General features: G+C 47.5%; 1 protein-coding gene across 1 annotated transcript; it reads right to left on the reverse strand.

Moving 5' to 3' along the window:
- Positions 1-659: 659 nt before the first annotated feature.
- GPR139 (G protein-coupled receptor 139) lies at positions 660-14,479 on the reverse strand (the record flags this gene model as incomplete). The annotated part of the gene is made up of 2 exons (XM_082291932.1): positions 660-1,594; positions 14,251-14,479. The coding sequence occupies 2 exons, from the start codon at positions 14,477-14,479 to the stop codon at positions 660-662; spliced, it is 1,164 nt and encodes a 387-aa protein (XP_082148058.1).
- Positions 14,480-23,546: the final 9,067 nt, after the last annotated feature.

Below are 23,546 nucleotides of genomic sequence, written 5' to 3' on the forward strand. Positions count from 1 at the left end.
TTAAATAACAACTTAAAACAAGCAAATGTTGGCAGCTTGCAGGATTGCTTTCCATGCCAAGGCTGCAACAGGTACTGTATTGGTCCTCGAGCCTTGGTCAAATGAGCCAAAACAGGCTTGTCACCGTTTGTGTCTCACAGGCTGCCTCCTGCAAGGAGGTCTTGACAGCACAACTGTGTGTGGTGGCACTTCATGCCAGAATTGACACATAATTTTTGGCAAGTGCACGCTCCAGAAATGGCACCTTCCACAGTACACAAAAGCATCCATTTACTTTGTTGATTGCAAACTGATGGTCAAGTAAGGTTTCGTTGTGTTTTAAAAGGTTGTAATTAAACACTGCTGTGGCTTCACCCCTCTGATGACTTTGGATTGCACTGGTGTTGGGATGCAAAACATTTGAGTGTGACTGAACACTAAGACTTGAACTCTGAAGCATATTCAAAATGCTATATAAGAGATGGAGGTGTTTGCCTTCTCACTTTTGCTCCGAAAATCAAGTGCTCCTGTTTCCTCCTGACAGTCTGATCTGCCCCTGGCCACCCAGGGAAATGAAATCAAATGACCTCTCTTCAAAACAGCCATTTCAGAAAATTACATCCTGAAGATGTAACCACTTGAAAAGAACTTGCACCCAGAAACTCCAACTATTGCCCTTTTCATGGTGATATTTTTATAGGCTTTCCATTCTTATCATACTGGTAAACAAGCATTTTGATGCAGTGAGAGTTGGCTGGGGAAATCCAAGGGCTGCTCGTTATGGAAAAGTTATGGTTTGTATAGAATTGCACAGGCTGCTTCTGACACTTAAAGAAGGCTTTCAAGGTGGCAGCTGCCATTGTGCGAAACCTTTTGCTAATAAAACAGTAGAGGAAGAAATTAATGGCAGTGTTCAGCAGTGCCAGCATATTGGCGATGTCCGACACAATATGGACCACCCAGCTGTTGTTTATAGGCGACACGTAGAGGTGATACAGTATCATGATTATTCTTGGCGCCCACAGTATGGCAAAAATAGAAGTTATAGTAAACAAAATGGCTGTTGTTTTCCCCGTGGAGTACCCTCGCAGGCGGAAATTGCTCTTTCGCCGCAGCTTGTACACAATGATGGAATTGAGGATGAAGAAGATGGAGCAGGGCACTAAGTACACGGTGAAGCAGTGCACCCAGATGAGGACGTGGTGCATGGACGTGCTGATGTAGTCTTCACTCCAAATGTTGGGCCACCAGTAGTAGGGGATGCTGGTCAAAAAGCAGGTGATGTAGACGCTCACAATGACTTTGCGGGTACGAGCCGGGTAGGAGACGGTGTGGTACTTGAGGGGGTGGCACACCGCGATGTACCTGTCGATGGTCAGCGGGACCGTGATCCAAATCGACGTGTGGATGGAAGAAAATTCCAAGACCTCAATTATTTTGTCCAGTACCTGAGGCATCTGTTTGTTTAAGATGAAGTCTTCCATGAGGAAGTCAACAAAGACGATGAAGAAGAGAACCAGGATGTCGGCAGCAGCTAGAGCTAGAAGGTAATTATAGGAGGACTTCTGCCTGCGAGCTACAAGCTGGGAGAGGATGATGACTGTCAAGATGTTTGCTGTGGAAAAAGAAACACAGAGTTAGGCTATTAAGATGTAACATTAGCTTTTCTGAGCGCTTGCTTGGAGTTGTTCAAGCACTTGGCAACATGACCACCTAATTAAAATTCAAGAAACCAAAAGGAAAACGCCCCAGTCATGTCCCTCAGCGAAGCTGTTGCAATGACAAGAGTGTGTGGCCCTGCTCTCAGCTCTGGAATCCACCCCTGAGCAGGGGATGCTGGGACTCCTGTCTGTGCACAAAGGGAGGGGTAACAGGAGAAAAAAAGCTCACACACACACACTTCTATTTCCCACCTTGCTTTTTTCACTTTTACGTGTAACAAGGGATGAATGAGAAGGGTAATGAATATAAACAGCCCTTGCAGTACTTGAGAGATTTGCTGGAGCACTAAGGTGTAGCCAAATTTTAACTACTTTCTCTTGTTTACTAGAACTTACTGTGTAGTCTTGAATTGAAAAAAAATAAAATCCTATTATTCCTACTATCAGTTTGGCTAGAATGAGACAGACAAGATTGTTCCCATCAGAAGCTGGTATCACTTGGCTAGAATACCTGGAAAAGTGCTTAAAAATCAGAGATGTGGTTACTGTACAAGTGAGTGCCAAATGTTTGTAGTTGATACTTTTCTAAGTCTTCTGTAAATCACCTCTTTTGTGCATTCAGTGCTTCAAACATTTCTGCCAGCTTTGATGGATTTCCCAAAACAAATCAACAATAATTGGAAAGATTCCTTTAAACCAGAGAAAAAGGAAGTTGCTGACATGAAGGTAATGACGGCCTAGGACGTGTCCTACAACTGAAAATGCTTGTTTTTTTAAAAACTGTTTTTCTTGGCACTGAGAAAACTTCCTCCTTCATGAACACCTTCAAAGACTGCTGTCTGGGAGCAGATTTCTGCCACCAGGGAAATGAACTGCAGCAGAGTGAATGATCTTGACTAACAGCCCTCACCTATTTTTGTGTTACCTGAATGTATTAATTTTGTATCTTGGAAAAAAACTAACCCAAACACCACAATCAACTGACTCTTTCCCTATATTAAAAACAAACAAACAAAAGAAAAGAAGCACGATCTTTCCAATGGTACTGTCTCAAATTGCCTTCAGGGGAATTTTCCCAATTCTGCCCTCCGTTAATGTGAACGCAGCTGCATTGATTTCAGCTCAGCACAGACGTGGGAGACAAGAGGTGATATCGCCAGAACTGCTGTGTCATTTTTCACTCACTTGCTTAGAAATGCTTCTGCTGTGCCTGCAGACAGGCCTGGAGGTGCAGTGAGTGATGTACTGTCAAGGAAATCCTCGAGCTGGAGTGTTTATCAAGGCTCTGCAGCCACTGCTGGTTTTGGCCAGCCAGGCTGACTGGTTCAGCTTCACAGATATTGGATGTGACCCATGGGGTGCATCTCCTCTTTAAATCCTCTAGATTCAACTCATTCCAGTGGCAGCAGCTGGAGCCAGTGTGCAGCAAGGGCGATGTTTGAAGGCACTGGTCCCTGCTGGTAGCTCTGGCCTGGCTGCCAGAGCAGCTCCTGCAGGGATGCTGAAGCCGTGCTGTGGTCAGGTACAGCAGCTCTGCTCCTCAACTCTCTGTCTACTGCAGGGTCCTGCTGTTGGCCTCTAACCCCACTCTGTTTTGCTCGAGGAGCAGATTTAGGAGCAGTCCTTTGCACCCTTTGCCCCTGCCCCTCTCAGGGTTCCCCGCCACGGCAGTACAGTGTGTGCTGAAATGCAAGTTATTTATCCAAGGCCAGCGAGCCTTGCTTGGTGAGCCAGATTAGAAAATTGATCTGATGAAGTAAACATGAGCTCTACCTAATTCCTTCTGCAAGGGTTACTGTACCTTGTACTGGAAATGCTTTCCCTGGGATCACATTAGAGCTTTTTCCTTGCTGGATGATATGAAATACAGTAACACCATCTACTTTGTGCAAACAGATACATACTGGGGTGCAGCAGAAAGTTGCTGGTGTGACAGTGTCTCAGCACAGGGTCTGTGAGTATTTTTCCTGCTGCACACTGTATAGGGAAAGTGTAGCTGAGCTATGGATGCCTCAGTCCTTCATCCATTTCCTAGCCAGTGTTAAGCTGGTCCTTGGTTGTCCTCAAACTGTTCCTAAAGCTCAGGAAAATGGGAAAGGGGTAGGGACACCACTCTCTGTGACCAATTGTGTCCTTGTGCCAGTGTCTCGGTAACTCCTGAATGCCTCTTCAGTGTCCTGCTCTCCTGTGGGCAAAAATTACCCACTGGGGGTGAAAGGTGATGGAAGAGTATCTGTGACCATATTTTAACCTTGCTGACACTAATTCTTGCACTAGCAAGGTAGTCTGTGATAAGAACTATGGCAGAGATGATGATGATGGAGATATAAAAATATCTGTCTCTGCTGTAATGTAGGTGGAGCTACAGCTGCTGGATAGGTCAGCACCCCTAAATTGTCCTGGATGGTACACTGCCCATCTCCTGCAGTGTATTCTCTAGATACTAAGTGGTTAAGATCATTTGAATTTGAAAGAGATTGATCACTGTGCTGGGAGATGATTAGGGGATGACAGATGGGAATTTATGCCAGCGTCGCTTGCTGCAGTGCAGTATTCTGAATTTATAAATATCTGTTTGAGAACCAGGGCTTGATTGGGGACTAGCTGGCTGAAGCCTTGAGGTGCTGCTGGCAGATGATTAGAAGCAACTGTACAAAATGGCAGTCTCAATTCTTTCCCTCCAGGCATGAGGACATGAGACATTTGAGACACAGCATCCTAAGGTCTCTGATACCCAAACACCTTTGGTCCAGGCTGCTCAAAACACAGCCACCTTCTAACTCAGCCAGGCTGCACCACAGGACACTTCCATCTCTCCTCTGACATCTCTTCTGACTTTATCAGCTTCTGAGTACAAACTGCAGCACCAAAATTCATGCCATTGGAGGGCCGTTGTGTCTTCCTTTAGGAGTAACTTAGGCTCCCATGTGGATTTGGGTTTACTTCCCATGCCAAAGCCATGCTGCCTTGGCTGCAGAGCCTGGGCAGTCTTCTGTGCCTCAAAGCAGTGCCTGTGAGCTGAGGGCAGAGTTTTGCCCCCAGCTTCTCATTTCATGGGTTACAGCTATCACTCAAATAGTGTCTAACAGCGGCCTTTGCAGGGATTTGAAGAGCTCCTTTCACTGACTACTTTCACTGCACGTGAGCAGGAGTGATTGTATCTGTCCAAAGAAGAAATAGGCATAGTTCTGGGCTTTATTTGTGGTTTGGTTTTTTTTTTAATTGAGAGCACTTTGCAGCCTCTGCAGTCAAATGGCCTTTACAACACAAGCAGTAGCCCCCTGCATTGGTTCAGCAGTTCAGCTTTATAAACTACCTAAATGAAGTAGCCACGAGTGTTGCTCGCCAAGCGTGATTCCGTTAGGTCACGGAATAGAATGGACACCTTTTAGCCAACACAGCTGTTGCTAGGATCCCCACAAATTATCGTGTAATGTGTGAAACTTCTCTGCAGGCTTAGCAGCAGTCACCTGACTGGCACAGAGAGATGGCTTACAAAGGGGAAATTTTAAGTTGCCTCAGAAAAAATGTTAGTAACACCTCCTTCTCAGATTTAGCAACTCTGAGAATGTAAGTACAATATGCTAAAATAAGTGGTGAGGAAAAGGGATGTTCTGGCTTGATGGGAATAGATGATTTCCTCTAAGCGAGGAGGCAATACTCAAATGTAAACAGGTACTGTTTACTGCTCACCAATAGTTACCAGACTGGAGATGAGGATGGCATTCAGCCCTGATTTAGTGTGGGAGCTCTCTGGAGAAGCTGATGACAATGGGTGATTTCTGACAAAGGTGTTACATAACAGAAGCTATTAAAAAAAAAAACCCAACCAAAGATGCTGTGGCAATGGAAATACATGGTTTTTTACTGATCTTGGCTATAGCTGGTTATGTGATCTTTTCCAATGACCTCTGGATGCTGTTTGTCCTTAAAGAAGATAGGCTAGGTCCACATTTCCCTCTTACAGCCAGTGTGGATCAAACTCCGCACTAGAGCAGATGGGGACAGACTGAACAGTGCTTCAGTTTGTTCCTCTCTTTTATTATCATATCCTGAGTTCCTCCCTTAAACTGTTGTGAAGCCTAAGAGATACTTTACAGAATATAATTACTGCAATACAAGTTTTGTCTTCCTGGGGAGTTCCTGTGAGGATTGACTTTTGAAAATAAATGGATTTATTTGTTGTTCAGTTGTCCGAGTGCTGTCAAACAGCACACAGCAAGGCACCCCCACGAGGGAAGAGCTGTCAGCCCCTTCTGCTGGGGCCTGCATCATCTCCCAGGGAATGGAGAGAGATATATGCAAAAAAAAAAAATGAGCATCATAAAAGCTATGGCAGGAACGGATGCAGGATTGCTGCTGGAAGAGGTTTCACATCTTTGGGAAGGCTCTCGTGTGGCCTGTGCTTAGCAATCCCATCTGCAGGGACAGACCGTGCCAGTTCTGAGGGTGGAAGAGAACCTGGAGGTAGAGGAGGCCCAAGATCCTTCCCAGGACAACCCAAACTCCCTTCTAGGTGCAGGAGGCCGGGTTAGTTACTGCCAGGGAAAACACAGCACGGCCTTGTGCTTACGAGTCACAAGTGAATGAGAGAGTCGGTGCCAGAGGCCAGATTCTGACAATGAAATCTGGCCTCTGGGGCCACTTTTCTCACTGACAGCATTTATTAGCTGAGATGGCTCTGGGGAAGGATGCAGTGAATGAGGTACTCTGCTCTGCAGCTGGCATTAGCCATCAGTGGGTCACGGAGGCCAGAGAAGGATTTTAATCCAGCAAAAGCACTTCCTCGCTGTTGGAGGGCACAGACACAGCAATGGCACAGAGATGCCAATGGCTGATACTCCCTTTGAGCCTTGCCAGCCACGAGGATGGAGTGCAGCAGCTTGTCTGGCAGAAAGGTGTAATTACACTGTGCTGCTTTTGGCTTTCCTAGACCACTGGAGTTTTTCTGGAGCAGTCTGTATAAAACAGGGCTATTTCTGCAGTATGAGAACAGCCCAGGAACACTGGGCTAGGATGTGGGGAGGTCTGGTTTGTGCTCACTGGGGCCATGCGTGTGTAAATGTGACAGGGATCTGGTTCTCCTCTTCCCATCTTCACTCTCCTTGTCCACCTTTCCTGAGGCAGGCCTGCAGAGCAGAAAGTCTCTAATGACTCTCAGACATTCCTCCTGCCACTCCAAAGCCTTGCTTAGAGGCTCCCACACAAGGATAAAAATGTCTAAAACGCACATCTCAAAGTCTAGCCTCGCATCTTGCTACCAGAGCAGGACAGCCTTCTAATGGAAACTGGAGCTGGGAACAGAAAAAGTGATCTGTAAAATGATGCAGAAATCATAAAAGGAATTTGGTTATTCATGCAACATATCTGGAGAGACAGGGATTTTCAAGGCAGTTTGGGTGTCTCATTTGGCAGGTGTCTGTGGCTTCTAAATGTGGGCTGTCAGTGCAGTGTAAGAGGTCTCAAGCTGAGTAACTTGAGTTCCAGGGTGACCATTCTAACCTTTCGATACCAAATGCCAAAGTACTGCAGCAGATGCCAAAGGTGTTTCATGGGAGGACTGGGATGGAGAGAGGATGTGACTTCATAAGGACACTGCCGTGAATTCTTTACTGAACATGAATAATTAAGAGGATTTTACCTTCGATTGTGGTTTTGCTAAAATAAACTAGTCTTTATGTCTTCCTAAAGCATTAGGTAATGCAATAGGAGCTCAAGATTGCAAACCCCATGGCCAAGCTTTCTCAGAGACTACGCCAATTTTACACAATATGCAGGAAATTACAGACTTTGTAAAACCATTGCAGTTTGGTTTTATTTGCCCACGGAGAATATACTGCATCCCCACTAGATATATCACTGTGCTGTGTGCCAGTCAGGACACTGAAGAAAACACACTTGGAGTGAACAAATGTGTGAGAAATATCCTAGTTTGATGTAAGTGACTGACAGGTGATTTGTCTTGAGACCAAAAGCAACCTCTAGAGCACCTGTCCGTGCAGGCAATACTCCATAAGATTGAAAAGATGGAGAGGTTTAATGACTGTACATTGCAGGGACTCTCTTAGGTGGTAGAAGGGAACAATTCCAGTGAAAAAGATGTTCAGTGTTACAACAGGCAAGCTTCTCTCCCCTTCCATGGATAAAGGGGTAAAACTCTTTTTGGTCATCTTCTGTACTGCTAATTCTGGTCCTGCTTGGCTGCCTCCATTCTCTCTGCACAACCACACTGGGGTCCTGGGGGGCAACCCAACACCGTCTTCTCCCACGAGAGAAGCTTACCCCAAGAACAGCACCAAAGGCACTCCAGACATGGGGAGTTAGGATCTGTAAGTACATATCCATATTCTGCAAAATGAAAACTGATTTGTGTGTAAGGTCTCCTGTGCTCAAGGAGTGATTTTGGCTTTGCTTCCTTTTCTGGTGTCTCAAAGCTAATGGGAAAAGAGATTATAGGCTCAAAAAGACCACCTGAGACAGAAGGTGGAAGCTTTTGTGGACAGGGATTGCTTTGCACTTGGTGTGTGAAAGCAGAGCACACCCCCCACCAGGACATCTCCGTGTTGTTTGTTTGCCTACACAGAGTTGTGCCATGTGTGGATGAAGGCCTTCTCCTGCTGCCTTCGTTCTGCTGATTCACCCCCATTTTATGGAAGGCAGCAGAAAGAGGATGAGGAGGAGAGAACTAAGGGGGTGGATGAAGAACAGCAGGATATTAGACTGCCTAGTGCTTCTGAATGTTTTGACTTCTTAACAACTGGGGGCTCTGCATTACCCACCTACCGTGAAAACTGGCTGTGCTCTCTCTTTTGTGTCATTGTCATTTCAAGGAAAAATGTACTTTGGAGTTTTTCCTTTCCAATCCATTGTAGCTGCCTGCCATGCAAGGTTGTGCACTTCATAGTCTGCTGAGCCTCCCAAATATGGCACCTCATTATCATTACAGCCCCAACAGTGTTGTTTCCTACTGACGTGGCAGAAGAAATCCAAAGTTAGCAATTGTACTCTGTCTAGTGGCATCCAGAAATGTACAATCAACCTCTCCCCAATCCATGCATTAGCATGGGTTCAGCCACATGCTGTCTTCCAGGCTGCAAGATTTTAGCAGCTGCAGGCTCCAGAGGTACTGACCAAATGAAATCACTCCCATCTGCACACCTTGCTGTCACCAGTTCTGTGCAGGAACAGAATGAATCTACTATTTTTCATAATGGTTCTTCTCTCCTTAAAGAACAAGCATTCATTTTACAATAGGAAATGACTCATTTTAAGCGTGTTAGCAGCAGTTTCGTTCCCCTCTGCCCAGCACTGCTACTGTAAATGAGCTGTAGTGCCCTTCAGTTGCTCCAACAGCCAAGCTAAAGTTCCAGCAATCTATTTGTCCCCTTTTAAGTAGGATGCAATGTACTGGCCTTGCATCCAGTTCAGATTTTAAGCAGAGAATATATGGTCTTTGAGTGAAAAGGGTGGTTGAATCAGGTCTCAGGAGGGTTTGGTTCCTGTTCCCTAATGAGCGACAGCAGAAGAGTGCTGTTTTTTCAAGGTCATAACAATACATTTTAACAACTCTCCCACTCATATTTTCGGATCTTCCTTTAGCACTTCTATTTTTCAGGTATGCTGCTATGAGAAAAGCTATTTATTCAGGTGTTGGAAATGGTCTCTTTAATCAGAAGCCTGTACTGTGATTGCAGAAGAATATACTAGGCAGTAGATGGCAGGAATCCAAACCGAGTCAGACACTTCCACAGCGCTGTGTGCTCTGTGTACACCTTCCTCTGCCTGCTTTGGTATTTACTGCTACTACACGCCACGTGGGTCGCCAGCAAACGTTGCTCTGTGTCCCCCTCACCGCTCAGGGTACTAACTGGGTCACAGCTGTGGGCACAGGGATGGCAGCGCTCTCCAGGTCTCATTCCCCCACACAGCCTCGGAGTGGAGGGAATGCAGCTGGGCTGCTGCATGGTGATGGTCTCTTGGGTCAGGGGTGCTCAGCCCACCAACAGCACCTGCCTTGCCAGGATGATGACCCAGGAATGCACATCTCCCAGAGCCTCCTTATCCCAAGCTTTATACAGGGAGAAGGCTCCAGAAGGATCAGGTCTCCATCCTTTTGGCTGGCCTGGGACCACCCCGCAGTTTGCACAGACACAGTGCACCCATGTGTCAATCCAACACCCTAGGAAGGATCTGCCTTGCTGTGCATGGACAGCCAATCTGTCACCTGCTAGGGCAAGGTCCATAGCTTGGACTCTCTTCACAGAGTGTCAAACCAGTTAGGCACCCCTGCTGAGCTGACACGTTCCTCCAGGTCAGGACTGCAGCTTCTCTCCCTCTGCATGGAGCCCTGTGAATGCACCCTGTGCTTGGCTGGGCTTTGGATGACCCGGGTTGTCCCCATCTCCACGTCACCTTGTTCAGCAGCAGGTCTGACATGAACACTACCTGTTCACACCTTCCAGCTGGGAGCATCCAAGCATGTCCAGGCTGCTTTCCCAAGCATGTGAAGTCCTGAATCTACATTTAGATCAGTGTGACCGGTTTAATGCAAAAGCCTAAAGCGCAAGTAAAAGAAACAGTTGTGTACCAGGCTCCTGAAGTTTGGAGTGGCACTTCCCTGGGGTACTGCTGTGAGTCTGTTGCCTTCTGGAGATGCTGTAAAGGTGCTGTGCTTTGTGTCACTGGGATGCAACGATCCCTGAAGCCAATGCACATCCCAGGTAGGCAACTGACTGGGGAGCAAAATGGAACCAGCAATCCCACTGGGATTGACTAAGAAAGCCAGATTTCACTCTGCCTCTCACACTGTCAGGAGGAGATGAGCCCTGGGAACCTGGATCAGGCCAGACTGTGATCTAGGAAATGCTGATGCTCTGTCCTTTCAGCAGCAATATGCTCCCTTCCTGATGGAAAAACGGACTGCATGCAAGGCAACTCCATTGCTGCTGCTCCTAATGAAGCAGGAATCAAGGTCAGAGCCAGGTTTCTGCAGCAAGCAGTGCTGCTTCTGTGCCTGACCTTCTTGGTTGTGTTCAGTGGCCCCACCACAGAAGGAGCTCTTTGGTGCAGCTGCTTTGTGCAGCTCTCACTGACAAAGGCAGAGACAGAGTGGTACCTGTTGCTCTTTGCTTTCTCACCTTTACCAGCCTCCTCTTGGACTGAATCAGAGCAATTTATTCCCTCCCCCACATCCAACACCATCCCCTCTCTAGCATTTTCTCTCACTAAACCAAGAAACATTTCCATTAAGACTTTTTGCAGCCCCTCTCTTGCCTCCCAGCTAACTGCAGATGCTTCAGAGGTTTTCTCTGACAGACAAGGGGAATGCAGGGTTAGCAGAGCAGGGGCTGCAGAATGGCTCCATAAATGAGAAACCTTCCCCTCTGAATGGGAGAAGACCCCACCTCAGGGTCTCTGCCTCATGCTGCTCCCCACCGCTGCACTGGCATTTTCTCCTTGTTCCCTGCAGCCTGATCCTGAGACACCCCACTCCTGCTAGCAGGACCACGTACTTGTGGGACACCTTTGCATGCCTGCACTCGAAACAAGTTTCAAAAACCTGTCTCTGTCTTATCAGCCTCTGCTTAAAATGAAAAGAAGCAGCCTCCTGGCCCAGCTGCCCGAAGGCACGATGACCCCTGGCAGAGCTGCAGCCAGCTCAGGTGCAGCACCAGCCACGCAGGGTCAGCGGGCAGTGGGTGCCTCTCTGTAGGGTCCAGCCTGTCCCTTCCCTCTGTGTGCTACTGCCAGAGCAGGGCTGAAGGGAGTTTGCTTTGCGCTCTCTCCTCTCTGCTATCTACAGACTTTCTGGTGGCTGGTTGAACAGAGGGAGAAGGAGCCACTGCTGAGAACCGGGTCTGCTGAGGTGCCTGGGTTATACAGAGGTGGGAGGGGGAGGATGTTTCTGCTGCACACACTGTCAGGCCTGGCATCGCTTGGCCTCAATGTGGAGTTGTTGAGTTAGTGAAATTTCCTTCAGATGCTACAGCAGAAAAGGTGGAAACAGTTAACTGGCTTTTCTTCTCATCAGTCTTTCTCCAAGATTTGTGGCAAGGAGTTAACTCTTTGCATATCAGCAAAACACTGCACTAGTGCTGTATTTAAGGACAGATCCTAGACAAGGTTTCTCTTAAAATTCTTGGCACCACACAGAGCTAATTAAGATCCCACATAGTTCAGGACTCTTTCTCTAACAGCCAATAAAGCCTGCTACCTTTACAAATTTCTAATGTCAAAAAACTGAAGAGCAGCTTCAAATTAAAACATGAAAAGCTCTTTTTAACACTGCTCTCGCCCTGTACCCCATCCTCAACGAAGCTTGGCTGTGTGAGCCTTCCCCTAAGCACATCCAGCTTGTTCTCATCTCTGTGCAGTCTCATGAATTTCTCACGCACTCAGCACACTGTGCATTTACTCAGCACACTGTGCATTTACTCAGCACACTGTACGTGTGCAGTGAGTCCAGGTGTCAGTGCCAGTGCTCTGGACACATCCACACCTGATGTAAGCCCACGGAACTCAGCAGTGCTGCACCACCATGCGCTTTGGCTAGTTCTGTTAAGCACTGGCACTGGTGCCACTGCTCTAATCAACTGATGTCTGATCCCTTGAGAAATGCATGAGACCACTGCTAATTTGGACGGTGTCTGACTTTAACCATGTTCTTAGAATGACAGTGTTAGGTCTGTAATTACAATGCAGTATCCCCAGGGAGCTGGTGCAAGTATGTGCAGAACGTTCATTAAATGACTTTTCTTGTCGGTGCACGCAAGACTTTCCCCCGGTTCAGAGAAGCACAAAGGCAAGCTTAGCCACAGAGTGCTTCATGACAACTTCTTCACCTCATAATCCTGAGAGGGTCTTGCTCAGTTTCTAGGGGACTGATGTTGAAGTCAGAGCCTCTCATTACTATGGAATCTAAGCAGCCCCTAAGGAATTAATGAAGGGGAAACTTCCTCCTATCCCTGCTGGCTGAGTCTCTTCAGGTCAGGGCTGAGACTCATCAGTGTTTTGGAGCACAGACACTTGCCTGTGCTCTGCATCCTCTGTGGGTAAATACAGGACTTAACTTTCCAGTTCTCTGAACTATTAGCCAATCTTCAAATTTTAATTGTGAGACAGAAAGGGGGGGAAAAAAAACCCAAACCAAACCAACACAAAGCACATTAATTCCTCCGGAGAGTGTTATTGCATGCATGCCACTCAGAGGCAGGCTTCTCTTCATGTCTGATTAAAAATTTTTCTATGAAAAAATTGCTTGAAGAAGGAATTAAGGTGAACAAACATTTGGAAACTATGGACTATTACCTATCATCACTGCTTGCCATTCCACATGCCACCTAAAATGAGTAGCTCTACACAGACAAAACCAAACTCTCTTGTATCACACCCTTAAAACACCAATTCACCTTGGTGCATCAGAAGGCTCTCACTTTTTCCCCAACTCATTCTACCTGTCCTTGGGATCACTCTAAGTCACTGTCAGGCTGGAGGTGTTAAGCCAGTGAGCAAGCCACGCTGTTTGCCCACCCCAGCTGTGCCGGGATGGCAGCACTGCCCACTGTAACTACAGCAGCTCCTCTCCATCCTGCGTGCTGAGGCATCTCACTGGCAGCCACAGGCAGCCCCCTCCAGGAGGAAGCATCTGCTCAGTCCTTGTCTCGGCTGAGACAGTACTGCCGATGTGATGCTCGTGTGGCATCTGCACGTTTGGAGCTGTGTGCTGGCAGTGGTGCCCCACAGGTGTTCACATCCAAGCTTGGGACATCCATTCCTTCCTTATTTGGACTGTCTCAGCTTTTCTCATTCCAAGCATCTCTTTGTCCCCCTTTTAAGCAGGAAATTTTGCTCAGGGTTATACACTCTGGAGACTGGTCCCTGCCAGCTGGGACTTTTCTTCCAAGCCCTGTACCAGCATTCAGGGGTCTCAGTGTCAGCATTGCCATTGCCTTTGCTGCACACTGACCTCAAGACTGGACTTTCTACCTACTGTCCTGCTCCACCAGCCACAAGGACAGGCTCACGAGTATGACAGCTGTCTGCTAAGCTTCTGACAGCATGCTCCTTCCCCAGTCAAGTTCCGTAGTGGTGGTGTGTCGCTTCCTATAGCCAGCCCTGCCCCATAGAGTCGGGTGGGGATTTGCACCAGAAAAACTCGGCAGCTACACTTGTGCTGGCCCGGCAGGACATCGGTGGGGACACGGCCGCCTGGGTACCGCTCTGGTACTCACATGGCCAAAACGACAATGGCAGAAACTTCACGACAGGCTGACTCTGTTCGTCAAGTTCAAAGTCAGGGTGCCCGAAGCCGGGTAGGAGGGCGAGGGCAGGCAGGGACAAACCCTGGCGAGGGAGGCAGCAACGGGACGGCAGCGCGCCGGGCGGGGAGATGCTGTCCGGGGGATGCTGCTGTCCGGGGGATGCTGCTGTCCGGGGGATGCTGCTGTCCGAACCGCCCGCGCTTATCCCGCCGAGCACGCGGAGCCAGCGCGCCCGGGGCATCCCGAGGACACCGCGGGCGCTCCCCCCGCCCCGCCCCGCACAGCGGGCAGGAGCCGCTCCGGCGGGCGCTGCCGGGGCCCCGCAGCCTCGCCCGTCCCGCGGCACTCACCCGGCAGCCCGAGGCAGAGCAGCAGGCTGTAGTAGACGACGGGTGCGTATCCCAAGCCGCAGCCATAGCGGTGGTGCGCCAGGAGCGAGCCGTTGTGGAGGTGGAGGTGGCTGTGCTCCATGGACCCGCTGTCCCCGCTGCCGGCGCTCGCTCCGCCGCACGGGCCGCCCCTCGCACGCTCGGCGGCGGCGGCGAGCGCGGCGCGGCCCCGCGGCGGGCGGCGGCACATGGCGCGGCCCCCGGGCAGCCGGCGGGGCCGGGCCGGGCCGGGCGGGGCGGGGCGGGACCGGCCCCCGCCTCGGGCCGCCCCCGGCAGCCCGGCTGCGAGCGGGGAGCTCCGCCGGGAGCCGCCGCCTTCCCGGTGGGCAGCGGGCTCGTCCCGCAGCGAGCAGCAGGAAAAGGGGTTTTCTCTCCAAGCTGGCACGCGGGTCAGTGGGAGGAGAGCAGAGGCGAGGGCCGTCAGCCCTCGGTGTGCCTGGCTGCAGCCCTGGGCTGGGCTTCCGACCGGCTGGGGAGGCAGGGGCTCATCCAGCAATGGGCGTTCGTATCTGCGGCATCAAAGCGCAGAGCCGGGTTAACAATGCACTGTCCCTCCTCTGCCCGCAGTGCTGCGGGTGAAGGACGGGGCGGGCAGCGGGGACACCGCCGTGTTCCAGCCGGGACACCGCCGTGCTCCAGCGGGGACATTGCCGTGCTCCAGCCGGGACACCGCCGTGCTCCAGCAGGGACATTGCCGTGCTCCAGCAGGGACACCGCCGTGCTCCAGCAGGGACACTGCCGTGCTCCAGCCGGGACACCGCCGTGTTCCAGCCGGGACACCGCCGTGCTCCAGCGGGGACATTGCCGTGTCCCCCGTGAGCGGCTCCCGCAGGACAGTGCTGAAGGGAAATCAGTTTCTAAAACCTTCTTCACTCATTCCTTAAGGCTTGTGTACTTCAGTACATAGTCCCAGGTGTAACTACTAAAGGATTTAGAGTTAGGCTTGTTGCGATAGGGTGATGGAAGCCTGTCCTTTGTGCTAGTCAGTGGGCTGGTCAGGTGTGAGCACATTGATATGTCCAGGAGGTCATGGTTTAGTGATAAAATAGATGTTTGATTGCAGTGCCTGCCTACTGAGCAGAAAACAAGATGGTTTTTCACCCAAAGTGTTTAGCTGAGCCCCACAGACCAGCATGGTGTGTTGGAAGAACCCCCCGGGTTTCTGAGGCTGCCAGAGCAAGCCAAGAGGGATGTACCTGTCCAACGTGAGGTTGGTCAAAGAGCTGTGTCTGGTGGGATGCACACAAGATACAGTGGGTGGGTTACAGAACTAAATGAAGATGTGATCCTTACTCTCTGAAAACATCTGACTGCTTAGGGTGGATAGCTGTGGGCCATCAGGTGACTCAGTAAGGACTTCTGCACCTTTGGCATTCCAGGGTCTTGTTGGAAAAGTAGTTTAGCTTCTGTTTGGAAACATAGCCAGGAGCAAGTAAGGCTCTGGTCTTGCGAGGACTTGAGTAAGTTACTTTGCTGGGAGAGTCAGTAAGATTATTCACGTGCTTAAATGCTTTATAGAAGAGGTCTTTTTGAATTGTACTGAAACTGCTGTCCACCTTCCCAGGTCAAACATGCTAGAAAAAACATGTTTTTTCTCTGCTTTTCGGTGGATGTCTTCATGAGTGTAAGTTAGAGTCTGCTGGTACAGCTTTTATGGGGCTGTGTTCCTTTTGAAAAGAACTTTTTCTAAACCATTCATTCAAATAACCAGCAGAAGTGTATAAAGCAGTGTATGTGGGGGTGATTATATAGTACAAAGTCCTGTGAATTCAGCTTTGTCTGGTTTTCTTTTACCCAGATATTTAACTTACGGGGTCTTTTTTGAGTTTTTTAAAGTTCTTCTCATATTTCTGCAGCAGACCTGAGGAGGAAAGAGATCTTTTATTGCCTCCCAAAAGAGAGGTGATTTTTCCTGGAGCCTTTTCTTGGGGGGAGTAAGTACCTCAGCAGGGCTGGAAGCGTGACTCACTGTTTCGAAGTTAAGTGAAGCTCATCAGCAAAACAAAACACAGAAGAAGGGGATGGCAGTAGAGCAAGTGATGGTTAAAAAGTGCCACATCCAGTTTGCAGCACCATGAGTCTCTCAACTTTCCGGTTAACAGTGAGATCCCACGAGAAGCTGGAGGCTAAGGAAGAACCTCTGCCATCTATTTTCTGTTGTGTTGCTGCCACTTTTAAGTCTGGCCTAGTTTTGAACATCCTGAGCAATCGGGCTTCCCTGGAGAGGGCTGTTTCTCTAATAGAAGCATATGTTTCCTCAGAGCTGGAGTTGTCTCCAGGGCACAGTTCAGGTAGCTGCTGAGGAGAGCTGTTGGTAATAAGAATCTTTTCCTATCTTCCCACCTGGAACTCTCAGTAGAGCCTCACAGGAGGCCCTGCTGCATGTGACCTGCTCCTACTGTAAGAGGAGGAAAACTGGGAGGTTTGTTCACATTCACTAACAGTTCCCTCTCTCCTGCCCTGCTAATGGAGAGGCCACAGAAAGTAAATCTGCTCCTCGTACCTCAGTTAGCTTAATTGAAGCTTCCTGAGGAACTTTTCTGCCTCATTGCACCAAGAGTTTCTAAGGCAGGATGAACTGGGTTTCCACATCTGATTTGCTTTTGCTTCACTGAAGTAAAATTAGTGAAATACTTTGTAATATGTCAGAATTAAGGGCCCAGAGTAAAGGTGAAAATTGCTCTTGTGTTCTGTGTGAACAGTGTTTGGAGGGGCTTTTGTCCTTCCAACAACTTCAAACCAGTTTTGGCCTGAATGAAAAGAATTTGGTTTTTCTGCTCTCTGAATTGTGCAGTAACAGAACCCCAGACAGAAATGTCAATAAAGCCAATTCAAAACTAACCACAATGCTTGCTTCTACTTATAGCTGTTTATTTTTAAGCTTCTCTCTCTTTTCTAAAGGGATGACATTTATGTGTAACATCAGGGCTGCAGTGAGGAGAGCACTGCTCTGCTGCTGAACTAACAGGCAGATGCCTCTGGAGCCTTGAGGAGGACGGCTCCTGAAGCTCATCTCATAAACAGCCACAGGCTTAGACAGTGAATGATGTTTATTCTTTTCCTAAGAGCAGTTTATTGTTTTCATGGCATGCTACGTAACAATAACAGGTGGATGTACTTCCCTTTAAAAATCCAGAGGCACTTGAACTTGGTTAACTTTCTTTTTTTTTTTTTTTTTTTTTCCCCCCAGAGGGAATGAGCCTTCCTAAAAACTGCTAGACAGTGATCCTGGCGGCAGGAAGATGGAGTGACGAGTTAGTCACACACTCCCCCATCCACTCGGGCCGTGGAACAAAGCACTGGTGACTTCAAGAGACAAGAGCCGTTCCCTGAGGAGTCGGGAAGAGCCAAGGGTTGCGTTGTTGCAGCAAGTTGGTCATTGCTGTGAGTAACATGCCTGGAAGACAGCAAAGGTGAAACTGGAAGGGTAATGCATGGAGTGTGTAAAGGGATTGGGAGAGGCTGGGTGAAGGTAGAGAAGTCTCTCAAAGGAAGAGGTGTTGTTTGGCCAAAAAGATGTGTGTTAACAGCTACCAGAGGCCAGGGATGTTGGCAAGAGAACTGGTTTAGGGCCTGATCAGGGCTGTCTCACCTGGGTTGTAGTGCTGCAGGAATTAAACTCAGAGCTGCTTCAGAGAAAATGATACCTGTAGGAATGACAAGTCTTAGATTATACCTTATTAGATGCTTGTATATAATTTTGCTGCAATGAAACCCTTTCCTTCAAAGCAATATTTTTATCTTTCCTTACTGTTAGGCTGCAGGATATTTGAGTCAAATTCTACTCCTTGTGAGTTAAAGAACTGTCTCTATCAATAGCATTCTGCAGGTCTCTCCAGACTTGGAAGGTGAGGGAGACCTTTCTATGTTCTCATAAAAGCCATTAAAGAAAAAAGGTGATTATGAAAGTTCTTTACTGGAGCCTCCTCAGTGCCTATGCATTGGCAGGCTCCAGTTTTACGAGAGAAGAGTGAAGATTTATTCATTTTTAAGGTCAGAAGTTTTTCTTGTTGCCAGGGAAGGCTGTGGGTGCATTATGGCTTCTCCAGCTTGTGCTGCAGGTCCACAGCCTGCACCCTCAGGCTCCACAGCCCTGCAGACTCCTCTTCATCTCTTCTTCCTTTGGCCTTGTATCTCCTTGGAGACCCATGCAGGTTACAACAGGTTTGAAACACTGTCTGTAATGGAGCTTTGCCTATGTGAACCAACTGAAAACAAGTTTAAAGCTTTTAAACACCAATTATTTCCTCTTAGAATTAAATGTTTATTCCCTGAACTCCCTTTTAGGTTTCAACTGACAAATCTCATTGTAATTAATTTGAGCTCTATTGTGAGTACATTTTCCAAGGGAACAGAAAACAGATGTGATAAATGCCTGAACATGAGATTAAACCTAACATCTGTTGTTTTAAAGAAGAGTTACAAAACATACTGTGTTTTGTTTGTGTTTAATTGGTAGATGATACACCTGATTTTCCACTGTTGTCTTTTGAGGTTACATTGAAAACATCTGGTAGAAATGTGCCCTGAGATAAACTCATTTGACCTGTCCAGTTTGCAGTGGTTATGACAAATCACTGCTATTTTGGCAATAGTCAGCATATAGATGGTGTTTCAGATAAAATGAATGTGTTACACACAGTAGAAATCAAACTCTTTCTGCAAGACAGGAAAGTGAAAAGGATCCATCAGGAGCTTGTATGATGTACTTGTATGATGCTTAACTACAGAATTTATGGGCTAGTTCATATGTTTAGCATAAGCATATGCTTAAATCCTTTGCTGGATTTAGACATAAATAAATTAGGATTAAAATGTAACTACTTGACAAATCCTTCTGAAGATGGAGGCTCATTTATCCTCTCCCCAAGGTGAAAAGAAAGCACATGGGATTCATGTCACAGACTCAGTGCATTTCCTCTACTGTGATTGTAAAAAGTTGGATAAGAAATACTCGAACGTTCGAGTTTCCTTGAGCTGGAAGTTCCAAGTGGTTTAACTGTAGAAAAGGTGTGGCTTGCACAGAGCTCGAAGTGGAATGCTGACAGATGGAGGTGACACTTCCTTGCCCCGTTACCGAGCAGAAACCAACTCCACCCTCTGAATACCAAGAAGGGTGAAAACAGTTTAGATTATCTCTTATTTTAAAACCATTGCACCAATTATTTTTACTGATTATTGAAAAAAATAAGGTATTATTACAAGGTTATAGTGCATTCCTATTCGCCGTGCTAAACCTCGCTAGACCTCATTTCAGGATCAAGTCACAAAGTTAATTACTTTGTTCTGTAGCTTAGGGCTTCCTATGCAAGCGCCATGTTTAGCTGGTGTGGTTAAATCCTCCCTGCACATCTCAGGCCAAGCTACATGATTTGGATTTGGAGCTTTTCTTTAAGAAAACACATAATCCTCCCCATATTTACTCGTTGGTGCCTTTGCTGGAGCGCAGCGGGCACAGGCGCATCCGTGCTGCTGTTGGCGGGGCTGGCACGGCTCCCGTGTGCAGTGGCCAGCACTGGCTGGTGGCAGGGTGCCCACAGAGAGTGTCTTGTCGGGAGGGGTGGCTCTGGCCCGGCCGTGCCTGTCACGGGCACGCACAGCAGCAGCCCTGCAGCCCCTGCAGCCCCTGCAGCCCCTGCAGCAGCCGCCCGCTGGCCTGCGGTGCAAATGAAGGAAGGTCCTGCAGCATCACCTTCGCTTTCTGTGGGAAGGAACAGGAGGCATAAAGGAGTGAGGCTCCATGGAAAAGAGGCTGATGCAGACTCTGGTTTTGTGGCCAATTAAATAGGTTGCAAGGCCCCTTGTTAACTTCTGCCCGTCCACCAAATGAGCAGCCAGCCTGAGCAGAATAAGATTACTTTCTCATTTTACATAAAGCTTTCACATGCTATCCCCCCTATTAATTAAGTAGATTAAAGGTTCTGGCTTCCTTGCAGTCCTCTTTTCTTGTCTGATACACTTTGAATTAGATGTAACCATTATAAAATGATCAGAAGAAAAGACTGATTTTTTTTCTCACTTTCTAGGTATTGTGGGTATTTTTAGGTACCACACTTAGCAGATACAGCAAAAATACCTCCCTGCAGGTGGATGCTTTAAGTGGTTATAAAAGCCACTATTAATTTGGTTTTATTTCCTTGATATAAAAAAAATCTTATTTTGAATTTTCAGCAAGAGTAATTTGTCTGTCAGTGGACACATATTCTCCTCAAGGCTTGGCTTGTTTGTTGTTGTTATTGTTCTAGGTAAAAAGAGTAACTGCTTAATCAAAAAGCAGTGCCATTAAAAATGTTAATGAGCTTTGTATCCAGTCTTACTCTCGTGCAGTTCCACTGACTGTGCCATGATTTCTCTTGATTTACTTTGGCATAAGTGAGGCATAAGCAGAATCCATCTCGGGTTAGCCACAGCTTTACTGTAATCCGTGAGGTCAATGAGAGCACAAAAGGAAGGAAGCTCTACATAATCAGAAATCAAATAATGCAATCCCCCTACAGCTCCGCTTAGTGCTTGCTGCTGATGTCAAACATATGTCCAAGCCTACGCTGGAGGCACCACCAGCAGCTGCCATGGGGAAGAGCAACAGGACCAGTTGTGTGCCTGAGCCCTGAAACTAGAAGTGGTTTTGATTAAATTCATGTCATTTTACAGGCAGGTGCAGTGCTCTGATATCTTTATGTTTATTCTGCAGTTCACCTGCCTCTGCCTATGGCAGGAGGAAAAAATGTTGGAACACATCACTGAAGAAAGGAAGAAAAAAAAAAAAGGGAGGAAAACAAACTGAAAAAATTGAACTTGTCAGTGTGAGCAGGGAGAGGGATGTAACTGCAAACACCCTGATGCAGCTCAACTCGGCTGAGACCATGGAGCAATTCTCTGTGCAGCAGCAGAGCTGCAGCCAGCCTGGCTTCTAGGTGGGGACTGCTTTCATTAACTTCAGTAAGATTGCTTCACTGAGTGGGATGAGCAGGATTTGGGTTTTAGAAAGCTGCAGAGAATACCATCGCAGGGTTCTCAGATATTTTTCCCTGTTTAAATTGGCTCAGCAGGCCTTGCAAAAATCCCTGTGGGTTTGAACAAAAAATTATTTGCAGTTTCCTAGAGGCCGACAACTGTTTCTCCTCTAATCAGATATTGCCCTGAAGGGAGTTTTGGTCTCCCCGTGGATCAGGCATCGGTAATCTAAAGTTACTTAAATGAGGCCAAATCCTGCTTGCTGGCATGTTTTAAAGAGGGCTAGTAGTTTATGTTACATCCAAGTCCACAAAGGCTCCAGATGATATACAGTGTGTGGTAAGATTACATGGTAAAAGTTTCTGTCCTTGATGATATTAGTGCTTGGGCACACTTTTGACAAAGACATACAGCTGTGATTTTCCTACCTTGAACTTGAAAGAGAAGTCAGGATTTAATTTTATGTCAGCACCCGGAGGCTCTTTATTTCTTGCCTTTGCTCTTTATTGCTCCCACACTGCAAACACAGAAGTCTCCAATAATACAGCCTATGGAATCAGAAATGCAGGGTCATGCAGTGCTTGCTATTGGCCCCTGAAGTCCAACTTGGGCACTGCTATAAAAGCAGAGACTCCTCTGCCATTGACTCTTCTCCTCCACTGCTGTTGGCCTGGGAACACTAGAACACTTACTGACCACAGAGCTTTTCTTCCCGACACAGACAGAACAGTATTTTCCAAAGGGGCCACTGATCTTCGCCTGTGGAAGCTGTCAGTGGCCAGCAGTTCCAGTCTGAGGCCTCAAGTTCATTGTTGCACCCACTCCTCATGGTTGATATGCAAGGGCTTTGTCAGATCAATGGCAAAATTAAATTCCAGAGTCAGGAATTGGCTTTAATATTTTTCTATAGATTTGGGTTTATGTGAGAAAGGAAAGGCAAATCATTAGGAGGATTTCAGCCCTTTCCTTTGTTTTTCCTTTGTACCAGCCAGGGTCCTGGGCCAGCTGATGCAAGTGCCCCCCCTGTTAATTTTGTTAAGTCCCTGTGCAGGCAGATGCTGATGGGGTACTGTGCTAGCAAGGACTTGCCTGCAGCTGTGGGCTGGATGCTCTTCTTTCAGTCTTTGTGTGAACCCACATATTTTTGAACTTCTCTTGCATGATATTGGTGGTAGATCTTGAAATACATGTTGGATCAGACAGCTGAGTGTTTCCTCATTTTCAGGGATTCGTACTTTTTTTGATAGTTGTGCAATGACCAATTCAATAAGCCCTTGTTTTGCAGTTTGAGGTAGCTAATGGATTTCAAAGCTATTTGCTATTGTAATTTTTTTGCCTAATTGTTTTCTGTCTGTAACTGTATGCCTCCACTTCCAGGACTGACTCTTACATTCCTGTGTAGTGAGATTGATGCAGATTCTGTCCACAGAATGTCACTCTGTTCAATAGCAATCAGGGATGCAAAGTGAGGAGACAGAGGCTGCAAGGAGATTATTTTCAGCTGCCACCCGAAATGCAACTTCTAACCTGCTTTTGGGAAAAATGACACCCCGGTCTGAGAAAGTGGGTAACCTATCATTTTATGAGGCAATCATTTAAAACTGTTGGGCAGCTGACTAATGAAAGAGACAAACAGGCTGTACATGAGTCAATTTTCTGAGTCGGTTTTACAAAGGTGGTTTTTGCACGGGCAGGGGTTTATAACCAATGTGCTTTTTGAGATCCTTGATTCGGTGTGGCATGTGGGAAGGGACTTGTAGGTCAGCATCATGTCTAACATTAGGGTGGTATCTAGTTTCTGTAAATATTGATTTCTCTTTGAACAGGTTGGCTTTAACTTGTTTTTAATTAGTAATGGCAGATGTTCAGCTGGGAGAACATCTAGGGATCATTATTCTAATAATGTCCTATTAGCTTTTAAACCTTCCTCTTAATGTAAATCTGTAATTAGAGTGCTGTCTCTATCTGCTGCATCCTACTACCAATTCTATCTGTAAGCCAATACAGTGGGATGCCAAAAAGCTGCAGGGATTGTAAATTGTGTCTCATGACTCTGTGTTTCGGGTAATTGCACACCGAGGACAAAGCAGCACAAAGCAGCAGAACGGCAGCAGCAGCCTCCACCTCCTCAGAGTCCGTAGGAAGGATGTTCCCTTGGGTGGAGGATGCTTTGACAGCAAGGTGGAGGTGGAGGTGGAGCAGGGGTTGTGGTGTGTCCCACTGGCACAAACAGAACCCGTGGGCAGAGCAGCCCTTGGGAGGATGATGGTGTGTCCTGCAGGAGTGCCTGGCTGCGTGCCTCA

Source organism: Coloeus monedula, assembly GCF_965178545.1.
Source record: "Coloeus monedula genome assembly, chromosome: 16".
NCBI classification, from domain to species: Eukaryota; Metazoa; Chordata; class Aves; order Passeriformes; family Corvidae; genus Coloeus; species Coloeus monedula.